General features: G+C 50.1%; 1 protein-coding gene across 1 annotated transcript in view; it reads left to right on the forward strand.

Moving 5' to 3' along the window:
• The window catches only part of Nkd1 (naked cuticle homolog 1 (Drosophila)), a 76079-nt gene that overhangs the window by 3998 nt on the left and 54419 nt on the right, over positions 1-17662 (forward strand). The window contains exons 2-3 of the mRNA XM_013027886.1: positions 17-49; positions 709-842. Coding sequence (XP_012883340.1) covers positions 17-49; positions 709-842 — 167 coding nt within the window. The remainder of the gene's footprint in view (positions 1-16; positions 50-708; positions 843-17662) is intronic.

Consider the following 17662-nt stretch of genomic DNA (forward strand, 5'->3'; position numbering starts at 1 on the left):
CGCGATGTGCCTGCAGCCGCCGTGTGCAAGCGCAGGGAGAGCCCGGAAGGTAGGGGCGCGCGGGGCACCGGCTGGGGGAGGCGCGGAGGGGAGCCCCGGGCCGGCGGCCGGGTGGTCAGGCCCGCTGGATCTCATTCCTAGGGCCGCCTCGACCCCTGGTCCTGGCAGCCAGCCCCCCCCAAACCCGCTGCCGGAACAGTCCTGGGGCCCCCTCCTCCGTCCGCCCGCCCCCTCCCCGCGGTCCTGCGCTCCCACTTTTGATCCTAAACCTCCTCCCACTCCCGCGTCCCCGCCCTCGGCGCTCACTGGTTCCCCCCTTCTGACTCCCAGATGCCTTCCCTCAAGACCCTGCCCCTCTCTTTCCGGCCCCCAGCCCCTTCTCCGGAGATCTGGCTCCGGAGCCCCCCGCGCCCCTCTGCCCCGCCGCGCTCTGCTCAGCCGCCCGGGCCTCCAGCGCTCCCTCCTCCCGAGATTGCCGTCCCCCTCTCGTTCGCGTTTGCATCCTTGCCCTGGGGTTGCGCCGAACCCCGTTCTCCTGGCGTGCCCGCCTCGCTCCGATCCGGCCCCGGCTCTTGACGCCTCGGTGATTCTGATCTCGGGGCTCTGCCGCACCCCTCTTTGCCTCTGCTCTCGGTTCTCTGGTAACTTTTGGCTGGGCTGCGGGTGGGAGTGCCCAGACTCAGGGGCTTCCTGTCATCCTCACCCCAGGTGACAGCTTCGCCGTGAGCGCTGCCTGGGCTCGGAAAGGCATCGAGGAGTGGATTGGGCGGCAGCGCTGCCCGGGCGGCGTCCCAGGACCTCGACAGCTGCGGTTGGCAGGCACCGTTGGTCCAGACAGCCGGGTATGGTCCCCCACTCTTCCCCACCTCCTCAACCCCTTTGAGCCTCAGGGATAGATCTTCTCACCCCAGCTGCCCAACTTTTAGCATCTAGGTCCCCAAATCCCTTCTTAGCCCCATGTTCCACAGGCATGACCGGTGCCCCATGCTTTGGGGAAACTTAGGGGTCAGGGGAATCCTAGCCCAGTTGGAAGCAGAGCACTTTAAGGGGGGCGGGGTGGTCCTAGGTGAGGAGGTGCAGGTGATGGGGAGGCTGGTCTGTGCTGGAGGAATGGGGGTCTACTCTGCCTTCTGCTTGCTTTCTGTGTCCAACAGTCAAAGAGTCGGAGGTGTTGGAGGTGGGATAGTGAAGGTTCTAGCCATGTCTGGTGGAGAGCAGGGCTGTGCTGGCCCAAGATCTGTGGCCACTTCCAACTGGGTCTGTGGCATTCATCAGTGCCATCTACCATCTAAGTGGAAAGCTTGGGGTGCTGAGACCCAGTGGCCCCTTGGTGTGGCCCTCAAGGAGAAACAGGGCCTGGCCTGGGCACAAGCTTGTGCCTTCAGCCAGGGGCTCTCCAAGAGGAGGAGGAGTGAGTGTGACAGGGAAATGAGATGAGGGAGTCCAGCCCCAGTTCCTGGCCTGGGACTGGCGTTCACAGATGTCCTGTGAGCTCCAGAACTCTGCACGGGGCTTTCAGATGGTCTGCGTGGAACTCTCACAAGCTGAGGATCAAAGGATGAATCAACTTTTTGATGTGACATTTAATTTTTTTTTTTAACTTAGAGGGGAACAGACTCAGTCTCGGGTCTGGTTAGTTCTTTGGTCTTGTCCATGGCTGGGGAGAGGCCAGTGGAGTGTACAGATGTGTGTGTGTGTGTGTGTGTGTGTGTGTGTGTGTATACGTGTACGTACTTGGGTGGTAGGACCTGGCAGCTGTGTTGCAAGGCCAGTGTGTGTGTGTGTGAGTGATGTTCTCTGTGTCCGGGAGATGCTCCTCTCTCCCCCTCCACTGCTTTCTCTTCTCTGCTTCTCATCTGGGGGCTGCTCTTCTGGTATAAAGGTCAAAGCTTCGTGGGTGGGGGACACTATGCTTGGGGCCTTTCAACAACAGAAGTACAAACTTCTCCTTCCCCCTATGTTTTAGTTTTTGATCTACTTATTTATTTAAAGACCAATGAAAACGATCCAATTTAGCCATATGAACAAGTATATTTGCAGCTCAACTCAGAGGCCAACTGAGTGGATTTCCATTAATCAACTTTGGGGTTTTCTTCAGCCTGTTTATTTTTACAAAGTATTCCTGCTGAATGACATTTATTTGTAGTCCCTTTCTTTCTTTCTTCTCTCTCTCTCCCCCCCCTCCCCTTTCCTAAACTGCCAGGCAGCTTTTGCTCCATGCTAGAGGGGAAACTTGAAATACAGCAAGGGCTTGCTTCAATTGACTTTTATCTTCAAAGCCATAACAAATGTTACCCGCATGTTTTTGGTAGGTCTCCTTGGCATCCAGTCCTGGAGGAAGGGAGGGAGGAGGGAAGAAGGAGAGGAAAACAAAAGTCTGTCGTTTTTAATTAAATAGTAGTGTTCCCAGCAAGAGGAAAAGTTGCCATTGGGGGAAATGAGAGGGGGTGGGGAGGGGGCCCCTGCTTAAGCCTGTGGCTTTGGTGAAGTCACGGAATTTTGTTCCCTGGTTTCTTCCCCCAGCTGAGGACAGCATGGGAGGGAGCTCACTGCCTCCCTCCCTCCTTCTCTCCCTCCCTCGCCTGCCCTCAAACAAACGCTGAGGGGTCATTAATATTTGTTCAAAGTACTTTTGAAGATGTGAGGCATAAAGCTGGGGGAGGGGCCAAAAGGGGGGTTGGAGGGTAGACTCGGCCCTCAGAGATGTTGAGTAGGGCATCTCTGTTTCTTGGGAGTTGGTCTTAGTGACTGGGATCTGGATGCCTTGTTTCTCACCTGCTGTGGACTAAAATGGTCCGGATTGGGGATCTGTAAGGGTGGGGTGGGGAGTCTGTAGAGGGAGGTGGTCAGGATAAGCCAGGGGTTTAAGGCAGTGTTGTAGAGGCCTGTGAGGTGTTTTCAGGTGGTGCCTGCAGGAATATTTTTAATCTTAATAGGCACCTTTTTAAAAAAAATCAGAAAGAACTAGGGCGTCAAGCCAATAGTTTTGTGGCTATTATCACTTAGGATGAAGCTAAGTTACAAGAGATAGGCTAAAAGCAACTCAGAGAAAATTACCAAGTACAAGTGGCCCTTCCCAGGGAAGTGAGAGTAAAGTGTCCAAAGATTGAGGTTCTGGGCTGGACAAGTGGGCATCCCCTGCAGCTCTGCTTCATTTCCTGCATTGCCACTGGCAGAGGAGTGGCTGTTGGATCGTGGCCTGCTATCATCAGGATGGAGTAGGGCGTGGGTTCCTAAGTCTGCTGCCGTCCAGCCTGGCAGCAAGCCTCCAGCCAGCCCAGGCATGGCCCTTCTGTCTCCATTTCTTCACCTGGCCGGTCACCAAAGTGGCTGGGACACATTAATGGCTTATCTAACTAGCATTATAATTATTGCAATGATAACTACTATTTGTTAAGTGCCAGTGCCTGTGTCATGCACTTTGCTTACATTATCTTAATCTCCCTGGAACCCTCTGGAGTTACCAGCCAGCTGGTATGAACCAACTTTTCCTCCCTCCTGAAGTACTTTCTAGGAGAAGGGAAGTTGCGTGTGGCAAAGCTCTCTGCCACAGCGTCTGCCAGCAGTGGGTTGTGCTGCTGACTACTCAGGGAGGGGCGTCTTGCCCAGCTACCCAGCGTTTCCACGTGAGTTGTTTGTGGTGCAGGTCTGTATTGCATGTAAAGTCCTGGCGTGTGCGGAGAGGAGAGATGACACGGGCACTAAACTAAGCCTGTCCTTCCGAATATAGACATAAAGGAAGTCAGGCTTTGAGCAAGCCATTTTGCTATGTACCTTAATTGGCTCATCTGCAAAATGGGTGTTTTAGTACTTTCATCCACAGTATGACAATGGCAGATAACTCTTCAAAAAGAGTAGAACCTGGGTGGAGATGGAGGCCGGTAAACAGGGATTGTGATTCCAGAGCTCCCTGCGCCCCTCAGTACAGGCTTACTTGAAGGGACACAGCTAAGGCCTGGCTGTTGCCTTTCCATGGTATCTGCTGGAAGTAAGTAGGAGGCCTACAAGGACCCTGAAAACAGAACAATAGATTGAGCCATGCATATGCCAGAGAGACACATGCTAAACAGAATTAGAAGGAAAATGAGTATCATAATCTCCAAGAGTAAAATGTCAGATATTGGAACAGCAGCAACAGGCAGTTTCAAAAGAAAACCACATGGAAATGCTGGGTGTGGTGAAGGCAGAGACTTCAGCTTCATATGGATGGAGAAGCAGAGGACTTCAGGTATGAGGCAGGAGAGTATTAGGGCCTCTGTGCCTCTGTACACATGTGTGTAAGTTTGAGTGTGCACTATAGATTTATAACAGTCCTTCCCTCCCCTCTTCCCCCCCTCCTCCCTCCTTTTCCCAGAATGCTTTTGTTCTTTTATAGCAGCACTGCTTGCAGAAATAGACTGGAGTTGGGGGCAGGCAAAACCCCTTTAGATCAAAGGCGACTGCCAGGCACTTGGGTAATATGATGAGGGGCACCTATTGCATTTTGATATTTGAGGAAGATTAAGAGGGCACAAGCTTAGGTGCCCTCTGGGATGCATGGGGCTAGGTGGCAAGAGTGGAGGCTGGCCCAGCTGCTGCTTGATGCCAGATTCCAGGGGAATTACCCTTGAATGATAGCTGTTGGCACAATTAAAAGGCCTCGTGTCTTCACACATGGTAAGCGTTAGGCCTTCTTACGTGGTTTCAAAGCTATGTGCCGGAAGGTGGACTTGACATTTGAGGTAGAGCATAAATTAAATATTTGCTGTTTTGAGAATTAAAAGATGATCGCTTTGAGGCTGATGGGGCTTAGGGTGGAGGTCCTGTTCCTTACTCGCTGGCAAGTTTGAGTTCTCTGTGCAGGATCTCTTGTGCTCTCAAAACTCAGGGCTAGCTCAAAGGCCTGGAAAGACTGAGTTGGCTCAAGAGCTAGTGACTTTCTCATAGGTTACTGGGCAAATGTGGGAAAGGATATCTCCTGCCCTAGATCATCTGCATGATGGAGTGTCTGCCGGACACTTTTACTTCCCTTCAAGTCTTTTCCTTTCCACACCTCTTCTCTCTTTCTTCCTCTCCCTCCCCCTGTCCTTCTCTTTCAGTACTGGGGTTTGAACTCATGGTCTCATATTTGCTAGAAAGATGTTTTACCACTTGAGTCACTCCATAAGCCCCCTTTTATGTTAGTTATTTTTAAGCCAGGGTCTTCTTGTTTTATACCTGGGCTGGCCTGGACTGTGATACTCCTAGTTGTGCTTTCCCACATCTCTGGGGATGACAGGTGCATGTCTTATAAACTTCAGGCTTCCAACTTCCATTCCACAATCTTCATTTCCCAAGTAGCTAGAATTACAGGCCTGAGCCACCACACCCAGCACTCACCTTTACTGAAGGGATGGATGAATGGATGTATGTTTGCTTACCATCCCTGCCTCCTGCTTCTCCAACAGCATCTCTACTTCATTCTGTTTCTAAGGTCTCACATTCCCCAGTGGAAGAATAGACCTAGGTCTTTCAGGCAGCAGTTTAATTTACCAATAATTACTTAGCATTAGTTATTAATCAGTAACATTGATGATGATCAGGAATGACTTGTTACTCATCCCTTGGGGATACAATGGAGAAAGGACACATGGCTTCCAGTCTACTGAAGGAAACCAGGAGTAGCAGGTGCCCAGGCCTGGGACAGGCAGTGGGCTGCAGGCACTGAGGGGGAAGGTGTGGGAGGAAGGGAGTACACCCTGGGAAGGCTCACTCTTTGACCTTGGAAACGAGGGTGGTGGGCTTGCTGGGAGGCCTCAGTGTCAGGCAGATGACTGGAGGCAAATGGAGGGCTGGAAATCTTTCCTGGTGCTCAATCTGAGAATGTCCTGCACATGGGCTGATCTTGGGTACCTGTTCCTCTGGTCAGGTGCAGGTAATGGGTAGTCAGCTGCCAAACATGCTCTGGAGCTGATGAACTTGTAGTGCTCTGGAGCTGTGTTGGGAGAGGCAGTCAGCCATAGAGTTAGAAGCTGAGGAGTGTGTGTGTGTGTGTGTGTGTGTGTGTGTGTGTGTGTGTGTGTGTGTAATAAGAGGTACCCCAAGAGCCAAGTGACGAGACAGCCGATCCCAGAGAGAATCCCCTTGAGCCTGTGCCTGTTTGCCCAGCCCAGCCAGGGGAAGGGTGAGCAAAGTGGCCCTTCATCAAGGGATCAGGGATGGGCCCACAAGAAGCCCGGCTTGCTGGTGGTCAGGGGTACTGAGGTTCTCAGCTAGGGTTCTTGTAGCCTTACTCTGTGCTTTGCCTGGGAAACTTTTGGAATTTTTAGGTCCTTTGTTAGATTCCAAGGCAGGCGCTTCTGGCTGCTGCCTCCCTGGCTCGCTCGCTTGCTCACATGTGTTTCTTTCACAGCTCTTGTCTCTCACAGACATTCTTCTCTTCCTCTTGCTCTCACTCTGCCCCCTCCTTCCCCTCTCTTTCTCTTTCTCCCCCTCTCTTCAAGGAAAGAAAAAGGTCTGTTTCTTTCAAACAAAATACCTGCCCTTCTATCTCCAGGAGAAGTGAGGCAAAAGCCTAGAACACCCTGGAAGAAATGCCAGAGAGCTGAAGGCCTCGGTTGTTGACTCTGTACTCAGGGCTTTGATGTCACCCTGTTCCGTTTATCCTGGGAAGCTGCCTGCAGCCTTCTGGCCTCAGACTCCTTGTGGAGGATGGCCCGGCTCCTGCAGGGGCTGGAGGAGAGGCCCGCGTGCTCCCTGCTCCCCTCAGGCGCCTGGCCCTGCTGCCTCTCCTGCCAAACCCAGGTTGGGTTGGGACCCTTTTCTAAACACGCACTTCCAGAGGCATAAGTCATTCTTTGATGACTGTCCGGGCAAGTGGAGGGGCTGTTTATCCATGTGGGCACCCGCCCTAGGCCAGGCACAGGGAGGAAAGCCTCAGGTTCCTTGCTGAAGTCATCCTTAGCCTCAGTGTGGCACGGGCCCTGGCCGGCCAGCTTGGCTCTGCCTGTGCTGCTGGGTGGGTCTTGGGCTGGGCTTATTCAGTGGGCCCTGTGGAGCTGGCCTGGGCTTTGCTTTCCTTGCTTGCTGAGCCACATTGGTTGTGGCACATGTGCATGGCTCGGTGTGTGGTTCACATGTGTTGGAAGGTGTTGGGTGGGCTTTACAGACAAGACATGAGCCCCTCTCTTCCCTGAGCCTTGGATTGTACAACTGAGAAGCAGGATAAAATCATCTTAATTTAGCAGTTGTTCCACAATTCATGTAGTTATGTGTGTACCCACCGTAGGCCAGTGTATGTCTGCTCTGCCACTTAGAGCATAGGCCTTCTCATGAAACAGGCCATGTGGCAGGAAATATATGTGTGTCAGTGTGTCAGTTCTGGGGCTTAAACTCGGTGCCAGGGCACTGTCCCTTGGCTTTTTCAACTGGCTCTCCCACTTGAGTCACAGCTCTATTTCTAGCTTTTTGGTGGTTAAATAAGAGATCAGAATCTCTTGGGTTTTCCTGCCCTGGTTAATTTCTAACTTTGATCCTCAGAACTCAGCCTTCTGAGTAGCTAGGATTACAGGTATGAGCCGCAGTGCCCAGTGGAAAGTATAAGTATTTTAAAAAACAAATTGCACAATTTAAGTTGCAGTAAAGACTCTCCAAAGAGCACTGTGTGCTTTCTGAGCGATTAGTCCTCATCGGAGTGGTTGTTGATACCACAACTTCTCTGCCATGTGCTATGCTTAGGATGTGGAAACAGGAACGCTTGCTTTTCTCTGCCTTGTGGAAATCAGAGGCCAAAAGCGGGGCTGGAGGCATGGTACTAGTGGTTGAGGGATTGGAACTAAATTCTTGTCTATGCCTCTAATCTATTTTTTCTTCTCTTTTTGCATTGGTATGGGTTACCTGTGCAGTTTAATAACCACTAAGAATCATGTGTGTTGTTTATTTGGCTGTGATACTTTGCTTCTATTTCTTGCTTGCTGACAAAATTTCATGTGTGTGTGTGTGTGTGTGTGTGTGTGTGTGTTGTGAACTTTGGGGATTGAACTCAGGGCTTGGGGGCTATTCTTTATTTGCTCAAGGCTGGTGCTCCACCACTTAAGCCATCATTTCACTTCCAGCATTTTGCTGGTTAATTGGAGAGAAGACTTTTCTGCTGGGCCTACCTTTGAAACGTGATCCTCAGACCCTAGCCTCCTGAGTAACTAAGATTACAGTCATGAGCCACTAGCACTTGGCAGCTGAGATTTATCAAGAATAATAGCTAAATTTCACCAAATGCTATCGAGGTGTTCTTTCTTGATATGAGCTATGTTTGTACATATGATTTAACATGGCTAGATTTCCTAGAGTTTAACTTCTTTGCACTCCTAAATGTAGTCTCTCTTTGTCACTATGGGTTACATGAGAGATTGGAGAGTCAGTGCGCCCTACCCATTGGTCTCAACCAATGGGACACTGAAAATATGTGACAAAAAATTTATATCTCTAGGGTCTGGGAAGGTGGCTTAGTGGTAGAGGGCTTGCCTAGCATGCATGAAGCCCTGGATTTGATTCCTCAGTACCACATACACAGAAAAAGCCAGAAGTGGCATTGTGGCTCAAGTGTATAACACTTGCCTTGAGCTGAAGAGCTGAGTGAGGACAGCTCCCAGGCCCAGAGTTCAAGCCTCACGATCAACAACAACAACAACAAAATACACCTTTCATGTAAAGGTTCCTGAAAGGAGACGGTTCAGGCAGAAGAGAGCTTATTATTAGGAGAACCAAACTACTGGTTTGCACCAGATGGAGGCCTGCAGAGAGAGAACTTATAGTTCCTGGGGGGGGGGAGGGAGAAGGTGTGGAGGGAGAAGGGGTGAGGAGAAGGGTGCGGTCCCAGCAGTTATGGAAATGACCTCAGAGCCTGAGGGACCTCTCACTTTCTATCAGAAGGAGGCATAACCCAGGCAGAGGAGGAAGTTACCTCAGAGGATGAGGAAATGACCTCGGAGCTGGGTTCCTTTGCTGACTCAGTCAGGTGGTTGATAGTTACAAATGATTACTGGTTGGGGGGCAGGTGATTTCTGATAAGGCTACTATGCTGTGTTTCACAAAGGGTTGGGGGTAGGGTGGGGAGGGCAGACCTAACGTCTAGCAACCATACTTTATTCTTGCTATTATTCTTTAAAAATGAGAGTATAATGATTTACATTGTACTAGGTATTATGAATAACAGAAATGACTTAGAGTATAGGTTACAAGCAAATAATACACATAATGGACACTGGCAAGTTTGGATATCTATGAGGGGAACTGCTCCCCCTATACTGAAGTACACAATAACATTCTTTTAAAATGTGATTGTTACTGTTGTGCAGATCTTTTACCAGGTTAAAGGACCGATGGTGGGGAATGAGGACAATGTTAAGGGAACTTCAAGAACATTGAGTCCACAGGTGGTCTCAGAGGGTATCTGGTTGAAGCTGAGACACAGGGGTGAGAGCAACCAGATGGAGCGAAGTTTGTCCATGTCCATGTGGACATTGGTAGGTGGGGAAACACCTGGAGTGGAGAAAGCCAGGGTGAGATGTTTGAGAGGCGATGGTAGTCAGGCTCCAGGCCTACTGGCATTCTCTGTGTTATGGGCCAAGGACTTGGTTGAGAGGGAAGATCTGAGCAGGCCCTGTATGAGGCCTGCAGGAGTGAGGTGGGTGGGGGAGGAGGAATGTGGGGATGGGCTCTCAGTCGTATAAATACTTCGTAGGATAAAGAGGAATCAAGTGACACACTGTTGTGTGGGCTCTGTGAGCATCTGCATGGCTGCACGGGCCGTGGTATGGGGCTTGGTTCTCTGGGGCCAGCCAGGGGACCCTGGAGGAGGTCACAAACAGACGGGGGAACAGGAGAAGAAGAAAATGCTACAGGGTTAAAGAACAGGGACCCTAGAGACTTGTGTCCTTAGTTCTAAACCTGGCTGCACTGTTTTCTAATCTTGGGTCCAGGGGCATTGTGCCTGACCTCCATGTCAGTAGAAAACAGAGTGGAAACAGGCCTATTGTAGAAAGTTTATCCAAGAAGACCCCCAGAGCTCCTGAAATCATGCTCAGGGGAGGGGAAACCTGACCTGGATGGAAGCTGAAGCTCCTCAGGCTTAGCAGCAGCAGGAAACAGAAAGGGTGGTGAGGAAAAGCTGTCTGTCCCTGGTCAGCCCTTGTGGGAGCAGTTGCTAAGCAGGGTTTAGGCGGCAGCCTGGCAGAGCTGCAGCCATAATGGTAAGTGGAGTCAGCCATGGTACAGAGGTGGCAAGGATACAGGAAGAATTCCCTTTCTCTTCTCATCTTCTTGCCAGGGTCTCTCCTGTGAGCTAAATCTAGAGGAAAGCAGGCAAGGGAGCCCCAAGAACTTAGGTTGTAGGGGCATAAGGCAACACAAGGGAGGCAGGGGGTGCATGGGCAGTAGAATAATTGTCTTTGGGCCTCAGTTTACACATCTGGAAATTGGGACAATAATAATAATAATGTTGCTTGCTTCTAGGCATAGTTGGGGAGATGCCTGAGTAAAAGAACCATGACTTCCGGGCACATAATAGGTGCACAGTTCAAGTTAATGGTTTAAGTTGTAAAACCACTAGACAGGCACACCATGGGTGGTTGGGGGGCTTTTTGAAGGAGATGGCCTGTGAGGAGGGCTTTAAAGGGTCCTCAGACAGATCAGGGATCTGCAGAGACCAGAGAGGTTGAATATTATTGAGTGTAGCAGGCTGGGTGGGAGACATCTGGGAGGGGTGGGGATCTGGGAACACAAGCCCTGCCTCAAGAGGGCAGTATCACTCAGCCCTAGCCGAACGTTGCCATCTGGGAGCAGCTCTGGCGTTGCCACACTCTGACGATGAAGAGGATCCAGACATCTAGGTTTATATAAAACCTTTCCAACGTAAAACATTTTGATGTTGCTTAGGGGATGCACTTAGCACCCCAGGACTCGAGAGGCTGAGACAGGAAGATGGTGAGTTCAAAGTTAGCCTGGATGGACTACATAATCGTGCCATTTTTTTTCTTTTTCACAACCAGTTAGTTTTTAGGGAACATTGTCTTTGGATGACCCAGACAGCTGAAGTCAGCCTGGGGTGCCTAGCTTTCTGATTTAGTCTGTAAAATGTATTTTATGTGTGAACTCAGGGCCTCCAACTCTCACTTGGCTTTTTCGCTCCAGGATAGCTGTGTTCTACCACTTGAGCCACACCTCTGCATCCAGCCTTTTTGCTGGTTAATTGGAGGCAACAATTTCATGGACTTTTCTGCATGGGCTGGCTTAGAACCTTGACCCTCATATCTTAGCCTCTTGAGCAGCTGGGATTACAGGCGTGAGCCTCTGGCTCCCTGTAGTCTGAGAGTTTCTGATAGTGCTGGTGATGGATCTCAGAACTTAAGGCCACACAATGAGTGTTCCACGTTGTGTCTGACACTTCCTGTCTTCTCTTGTTAGATCCTTGTATCTGCCACCTTCATCATTCCCCTGTTATGAAGATGAAACAAACTCTAGACTAGGTGGCCTTGGGCCTAGTAATAGCTCATTTTGCCATTAGCAGTCTTCAAACCTATGGAATGGGTAGAGCAATTGTTTTTCCTAGCAGTCTGACTTTGGTGTCTGAGATATTAGGGCAAAAGTTTGTGTTTGGCGGGCTGATGGGCTGCACCCATTGGGGTGAGCGGTGCTGCTGGATGCTGTAGCCCAAAGGGAGCCTGCGTTTAATCCCTGCAAACTTTCAGCGCTCAGCTTAGAATCTATTGGTCATAGGATAGTATGCCATCCTGGAGGTGATGGCCAGGGCTGTTCAAGTGCCCAGCCCTGCATATGGAGCTGGGGTCCTGGCCGGGGAGGGGCAGAGCTCAAAGAGCCCCCTCTTGTCAGGATAGGTCTGTCTGCCTTGGGCTAGGGGAAGGTAAGGTGGATGGGACCACAGCCACCCTGCTGAGGATGATTTTCTAAGTTCAAGGGGCTGTGTGGGCAAGGGGGCGCTTGGTTTAAAGCTCTCAGTTGCAAGTGGCTCCACTAGTTAGGTGGGGGCTTAGGGCTCCATACCCATTGTACATCTCACCTCCAAAGGGCCCTTGATCTTGAATTTTTGTCTTCTACATGATCTAGATAGACAGCAAGAGCAAAAAGATGATCCAAGAAAACTGTGATTGAGACAGGAACAAAATTGCCTTTCCATTGGTGCTGGAGGCTTCTTATTCCCTGTCCTGGGAAGTCCACAATGGCTCCTGCTTGGGCAGCCCTGGGCCAGTGCCTTCTTTCTCACTGTTATGTGGCTGCAGGCTTAGTGCCCAAGCAGGGTATACATGCCCACTGAGAAGGAGGCGGTCATTGGGTAGCTGTGATGCCAAGGCCCTCGGGCTCACCCTGTCTTGAGGGGAAGGTAGGTGTTTCTGTTACCCATATCTACTCAGGGGCTTTATCTACCCATATCTACTGGGGCTTTAAGAATTCTATCACCTTTCCCAGAGTTTCTTGACATGGAGATGGAGTCTCATTTTAGCAAGAGGTAGATTCAGGTTGATCTGATGTTAGATGCATCTTTTAATCGGTGTAGATGGTATTTTCTTTTTACTATATGCTACAGCATCATATATGCTATAACATCATATGGTCCATGAAGTCAATCAATGTCTATTAGACCAGTATTTCAGAAAATGAAGTGGAAATAAGACAAAGGGTAGGAGGAGACTGGGGGCTTCCAGCTGGTCCAGGGGCAGAGCAGCAGCCTAGCAAAGCAGGTTACTCGGAGTTCAAACCCCCCCCAGTACTGCCTCCTTCCCCCCAAAAAAGGACAAAAATCAGATAGAGTAAGAGTAAACATTTGTTATAATTTGTATGAGTTTCAACACATACTTTCTGCCTAAGCTTGTATGTACAGGAGGCCATTCTAAATGAGTTATTACTGTAGGTCATGACAGCAATGAGGAAAACGGTGGCAGTCACACACGGCGGTGGGCCCTCAGTTGGTTCCAGGCCCTCACTCTACTTTGCAAAACTGTCTCTGGAACAAGCTCCCTAACATCTATCTCTAGGCCTCCCTTTTATTTCCTTTGGCTTTTTGACTTTGTCTGGGGGCAGATACCATGATAACGCCATGGGTGCTTTCCTGCCCACTCCTTTTGCTTAGAGGGACAAAAAGAATTAATGGTCAGTCCCTTGTGGGTCCTGTGCCCTCACCCCTGAGAGCCAGCACCTGAGTGTAAAGAGCAGCAGCCGCATCCTGGGCAATGATAGGGCTGAGTCTTGGGTCCTGGGAAGCCTGTGTGTGGTCCAGCTTTGCTGTTGGGGAGGTGTCATGGGCTCTTGTGACTTTTGCTCTCTCCATCTTAGAGGACAAGTGTTCGTTGTTTCTGTCTTATGACAAAAGGTTCAAGACTTAATTTATTTGTGTGTGTGTGTGCGCATGCGTGCTGACATTGGAGCTTGAACTCAGGACCTGATCACTGTCCCTAGCATTTTAGCTAAGACTGGCTGTCCACCACTTGAGTTCCATTTCCAGGTTTTCACTGGTTAATTAGGGATAAGCATCCCACAGATTCTCCTGCATGGCGTTGAACCGTGATCTCAGATCTCAGCGTCCTGAGTAGCTAGGGTTACAGGCGTGATCCACCAGTACTCCTCAACTTACTGTTTTCTTTTTTGTTTGTTTTTGACTTGTGTAGCTTCATGCAGTCTGGGCAGAGCTTCTCAGGGTGTGAGGTCCATGATCCCGTTGTCCTGTTGAGATGCCAGGTTGAGGTGACAGCAGCCCCTCTCCTTTCCTGTGGCGGGGCCTCACTTCTCGCCAGGTGGCCACCCTCTTCACGGTATGGCAGTTTTGGAGAGCCACATTTTTATGGTGGCTGGCTTCCCTAAGGTTGGAACGTGGCTCGGGAATTGGCAATCCTGAATTGTCTAGGAGAAAGCAAATAACACGTCGAGCTTGCACTTAGGAGAAGGGACAGTGCAGCACGCAGACGCAGGAACGTGGTACTTATTGGGAACATGGACAGTCCCACAGGAAGAATGTGCAGACTCTGTTCAAGCTGGGAGGGAAGTACCCACACTGGCCATTGCCACCTGACAAGCTAGGATTACAGGCATGAGCTACTGGTACAAACTAACATTTTCTTTTTTTTCTCCTGCCTGCCTGCCTGCTTTCCTTCTTTCCTTTTTTCCTTCCTTCCTTCCTTCCTTCCTTCCTTCCTTCCTTCCTTCCTTCCTTCCTTCCTTCCTCCCTTCCCTTCCCTTCCCTTCCTCCCTCACTTCCTCCTTCCCTCTCTCTTTCCTTCCCTCCCTCTCTCTTTCTCCCTTCCTTCACAGGGCCTAAAGACTATCCCTGTGCTTCTTTTCTCAAGTCTAGCATGTTCTACCACTTGAACCACAGCTCCATTTCTAGCTTTTTGGGTAGTTAAGTGGAGATAAGAATCTCACAGACTTTCTTTCCCAGGCTGTCTTCAAACCATGATTCTCAGATCTCAGTCTCCTGAGTAACTAGGATTACAGGCGTGAGCCACCAGTATCTGGCAACACTTTCTTTTAAAAAGTTGGCTCTGCAACTTGCTTTTTAAACTTGAGTGCATCATGGAACTGTTCTGTGTCAGTGCAGATGGTCTTACTGTCGCTTTTGGGCTGTTCTTGTAAAGATGGCCATCATTTACTGCCCTGCCTCTTTTATTAGACATTGAGGTCATTTCTTGACTCTTGCCCTGAGTCAGCTTTAGGTCGATGTTCCTTGTTCTTCTCCATGTGTTCTTCTCCATGCCCCATGCCGTGACACACACTGCACATACCTTGATGTCATCTCCAGATATGCCTCTACTACTTTTCTGCTGAAACCAAAGCTTTTGCTTTGAACTCTGCCTTCAAAATCCAGGAGAGGGCCAGCTTCTGGGAGGAGTTTGTTACCACCTAACTGTGACCTCTGCTGTAGCTTCCTAAGGACTCTAGGTTTTAAGTCAATCTCAGCTGTTTACACAAAGGCAGGTTATTAGCTCTTGTAACTACAGAGCAGACTTCAGGCACAGCTTGATCCTGGAGCTCAGGCTATCCCCCAGCCCAGTGGGTTGGCCTCATTTTTAGACAGTGTCTCTCTGGATAGTCATAATTTGTCCAGGCTTCTATCTTCAGCTGGAAGAGAAAGTTCTGGTGAAAGCCCAGGCTTGGTGGGCTTCTGTTCTTCTGACCTGGGCCGTATGCTTACTCTAGAACCAGACCCTGTGCCCTGAGCAGCCCTGGGGCACAGCTGGAACTTCCCTAAAGAGAAACTACCTTTGGGCCACACGTTCAAGGCCAGCTCTGGAAAAGTTAGTGAGACCCTATCCCAAAAAACATATAAAAAGGCTGTGGATGTAATTCAAGTGGTAGAGTGCTTGCTAAGCAGGACCTGGGTTGAGTCAACTCTCAGTACTGACAACAAACAAACAAACAAATACCACTACCCTATAAAGAGAAAGCTCTGAATGGCATGGGTAGGTAGGACCAAGAGCCCTGGAACAAGGTGGGTGGGGACAGGACCACCATGCACAAAGTAGCTCACCTCTGAGGAAACTGCTTTTTACCATTGGATTTTAGAAGAGCTTTGGTGGTTTGCCACCTCCTCCAGGCAGCCCACCTGGATTACACCCTTCCTCTGAAGCTCCTAGCCTCTCTGTGGTGGTGATAGGTGATGATTCCTAACCCACAGAGCATTGGCAACAAGACTGGGAATCTACTGAATCTGATAGTGTTTCCTTCCTCAGGTAAATGCCCTTATACCCTCCCTTCCAGCTTCAGGATATCCTGAGCCCCCAGGTTCAGAACTCCTGCCTTAATTTGTATGGATTTTTTCCTTTTTAACCTTATTAATTTGGTCATCTCCCCCTCTCCCCGTGTGGAGCACAGGGCTTGGATGTCGACATCAGGCTTGGGGTTATTCTATACTCTTTTACTTTCCTCACCTCTAAGTGGGGAGCAGACCCCTCTCTTGGAGTTGTTTCTAGCACATGGGTACTTCAGACCTAGGATATAACATCACTCTGGACATGTGCTGGTAGCCCCATAAGTCTTCTAGAGCTGCTGATGCCTTCTAGAAGTTTCCACAAAGTGCACATGCCATCTCTTCCAGGCCTAAAGCAGCCAGGCAAGGGGCTTGCTGTGTGGTAAGAAAGAGACTCAGGTAAGTTTGTTTGTCTGGGGCTCCCCTGGGATGAACCTCCCTCAGCTGCAGATTGGAAGACTAAGGCCCCAGGGGCTTCCCTGGGCGTCTTGGGGTTAGTATGGTTAGCGAGTGCTTTACGAGCTGATCTCTTCCCTGGCCAAAGACAGAATACAGGGGCCAGCTCACCTGTGCACTGTGGCCCCTTGCAGAGGTGCCCCGATCTCAATGGAGGCCTTCCCAGTCCCCAAGCCCAACTGTGGCTTTGCTGCCTGCCTGGCAGGACCTGGGCCAGGGTGGTGGGTATTGTTCCGGTAGAAATGTGAGCTGGTGCTTTGCTCTGAGCGCATTAAGACACAAAGTCCCTGTGGTTAGCAGCAAATTAATCACTGTGCTCAGGAGAGACCGCCTCAGTAGACATGACTTCATGAGCTTGTCATAATGTCTACCCCTGCCGTATTTCACTCTCCAAGGATTTTCGACTTTCAGAAAAGGAACCACAGATAGAGTTACCAAGTTTTACAGAAATATTTTTACTGGGCAGAAGATTGCTTTATGGTGAGAGCCAGTTATTTTAGGAGACAAGCAAAGAGCCCTTTATTCTCACGTTCTGGGGGAGGAAAATATTATGCTAGAAAGCTGGCTTCTTGGATGGGCTGTGGGAGAGCCTGGCTACATTTCTGGAGTCTGGAGTGGGTGCCATGAGATGCTGGAGGAGGCCCAGGGCCCCTAAGTGTGTACCCACTTTTCTTCTACCTCCCTGGGAACTTGTGGTTGTTTCCCACCCTCAAGATATAGAGCAGGGAAGGGAGGATGTCAGAGCTGAGCTCTGGAGCAGCTGGAGATTGGGAGTGTTGGGGTGGGGGGGGCAGGTGCATCAGTGCAGAGGCCCCCAGCTAGAGATCCAGGGGTATGATCACAACTGGCCCTGCTGTTTATTAGCCATATGCCACTGTTTTTGTTTTGTTTTTGTTTTATACAATTGGTACTACCTGGTGGGCTGGTCCTGAAGATTAGACATGAGCTTTGTTGTGCATTGTGTCTAGGATGCTCATGGTGATATTTGGGGCAGAAGGTGGATCTTCAATTATAATTCTTTTTTTGGGGGGGGTGCGGATAGTAGGGCTTGAACTCAAGATCTTGTGCTCTTGCTTGGCTTTCTTGCTCAAGACTGGCAATCTACCATACTTTCACTTCTAGCCTTTTGCTGGTAGAGATATAAAGAGTCTCATGGACTTCCTACCCTCGCTGGCTTTGAACTGCAATCCTCGGATCTCAGCCTCCTGAGTAGCTAGGATTACAGAAGTGAGCCACCAGTGCCTGGCTCAAACACATTCCTGAATCCCCTCATCTGCGACTTCCATTGCTGCTGCTGATTCTTAGGGAAGTGGGCCATAAAGTGGGAGATTTGAACTCTGAATCTCTTAGCAACTGGCCTTTGCTGACCTTGTGCTTCAAGCTCCAGTCAGCACCTCTGCTCATGGGAAGAACCAATTTCTCCCAGATATTAGAGGGACCATGATGGGCCCCCTTGTCCAGGGGAGGATGAGTCTGCCCTTGTGCATGGAGGCTTGG

The sequence above is a fragment of the Dipodomys ordii genome, unplaced genomic scaffold (assembly GCF_000151885.1).
Source record: "Dipodomys ordii isolate 6190 unplaced genomic scaffold, Dord_2.0 Scaffold106, whole genome shotgun sequence".
In the NCBI taxonomy this organism is placed as follows: domain Eukaryota; kingdom Metazoa; phylum Chordata; class Mammalia; order Rodentia; family Heteromyidae; genus Dipodomys; species Dipodomys ordii.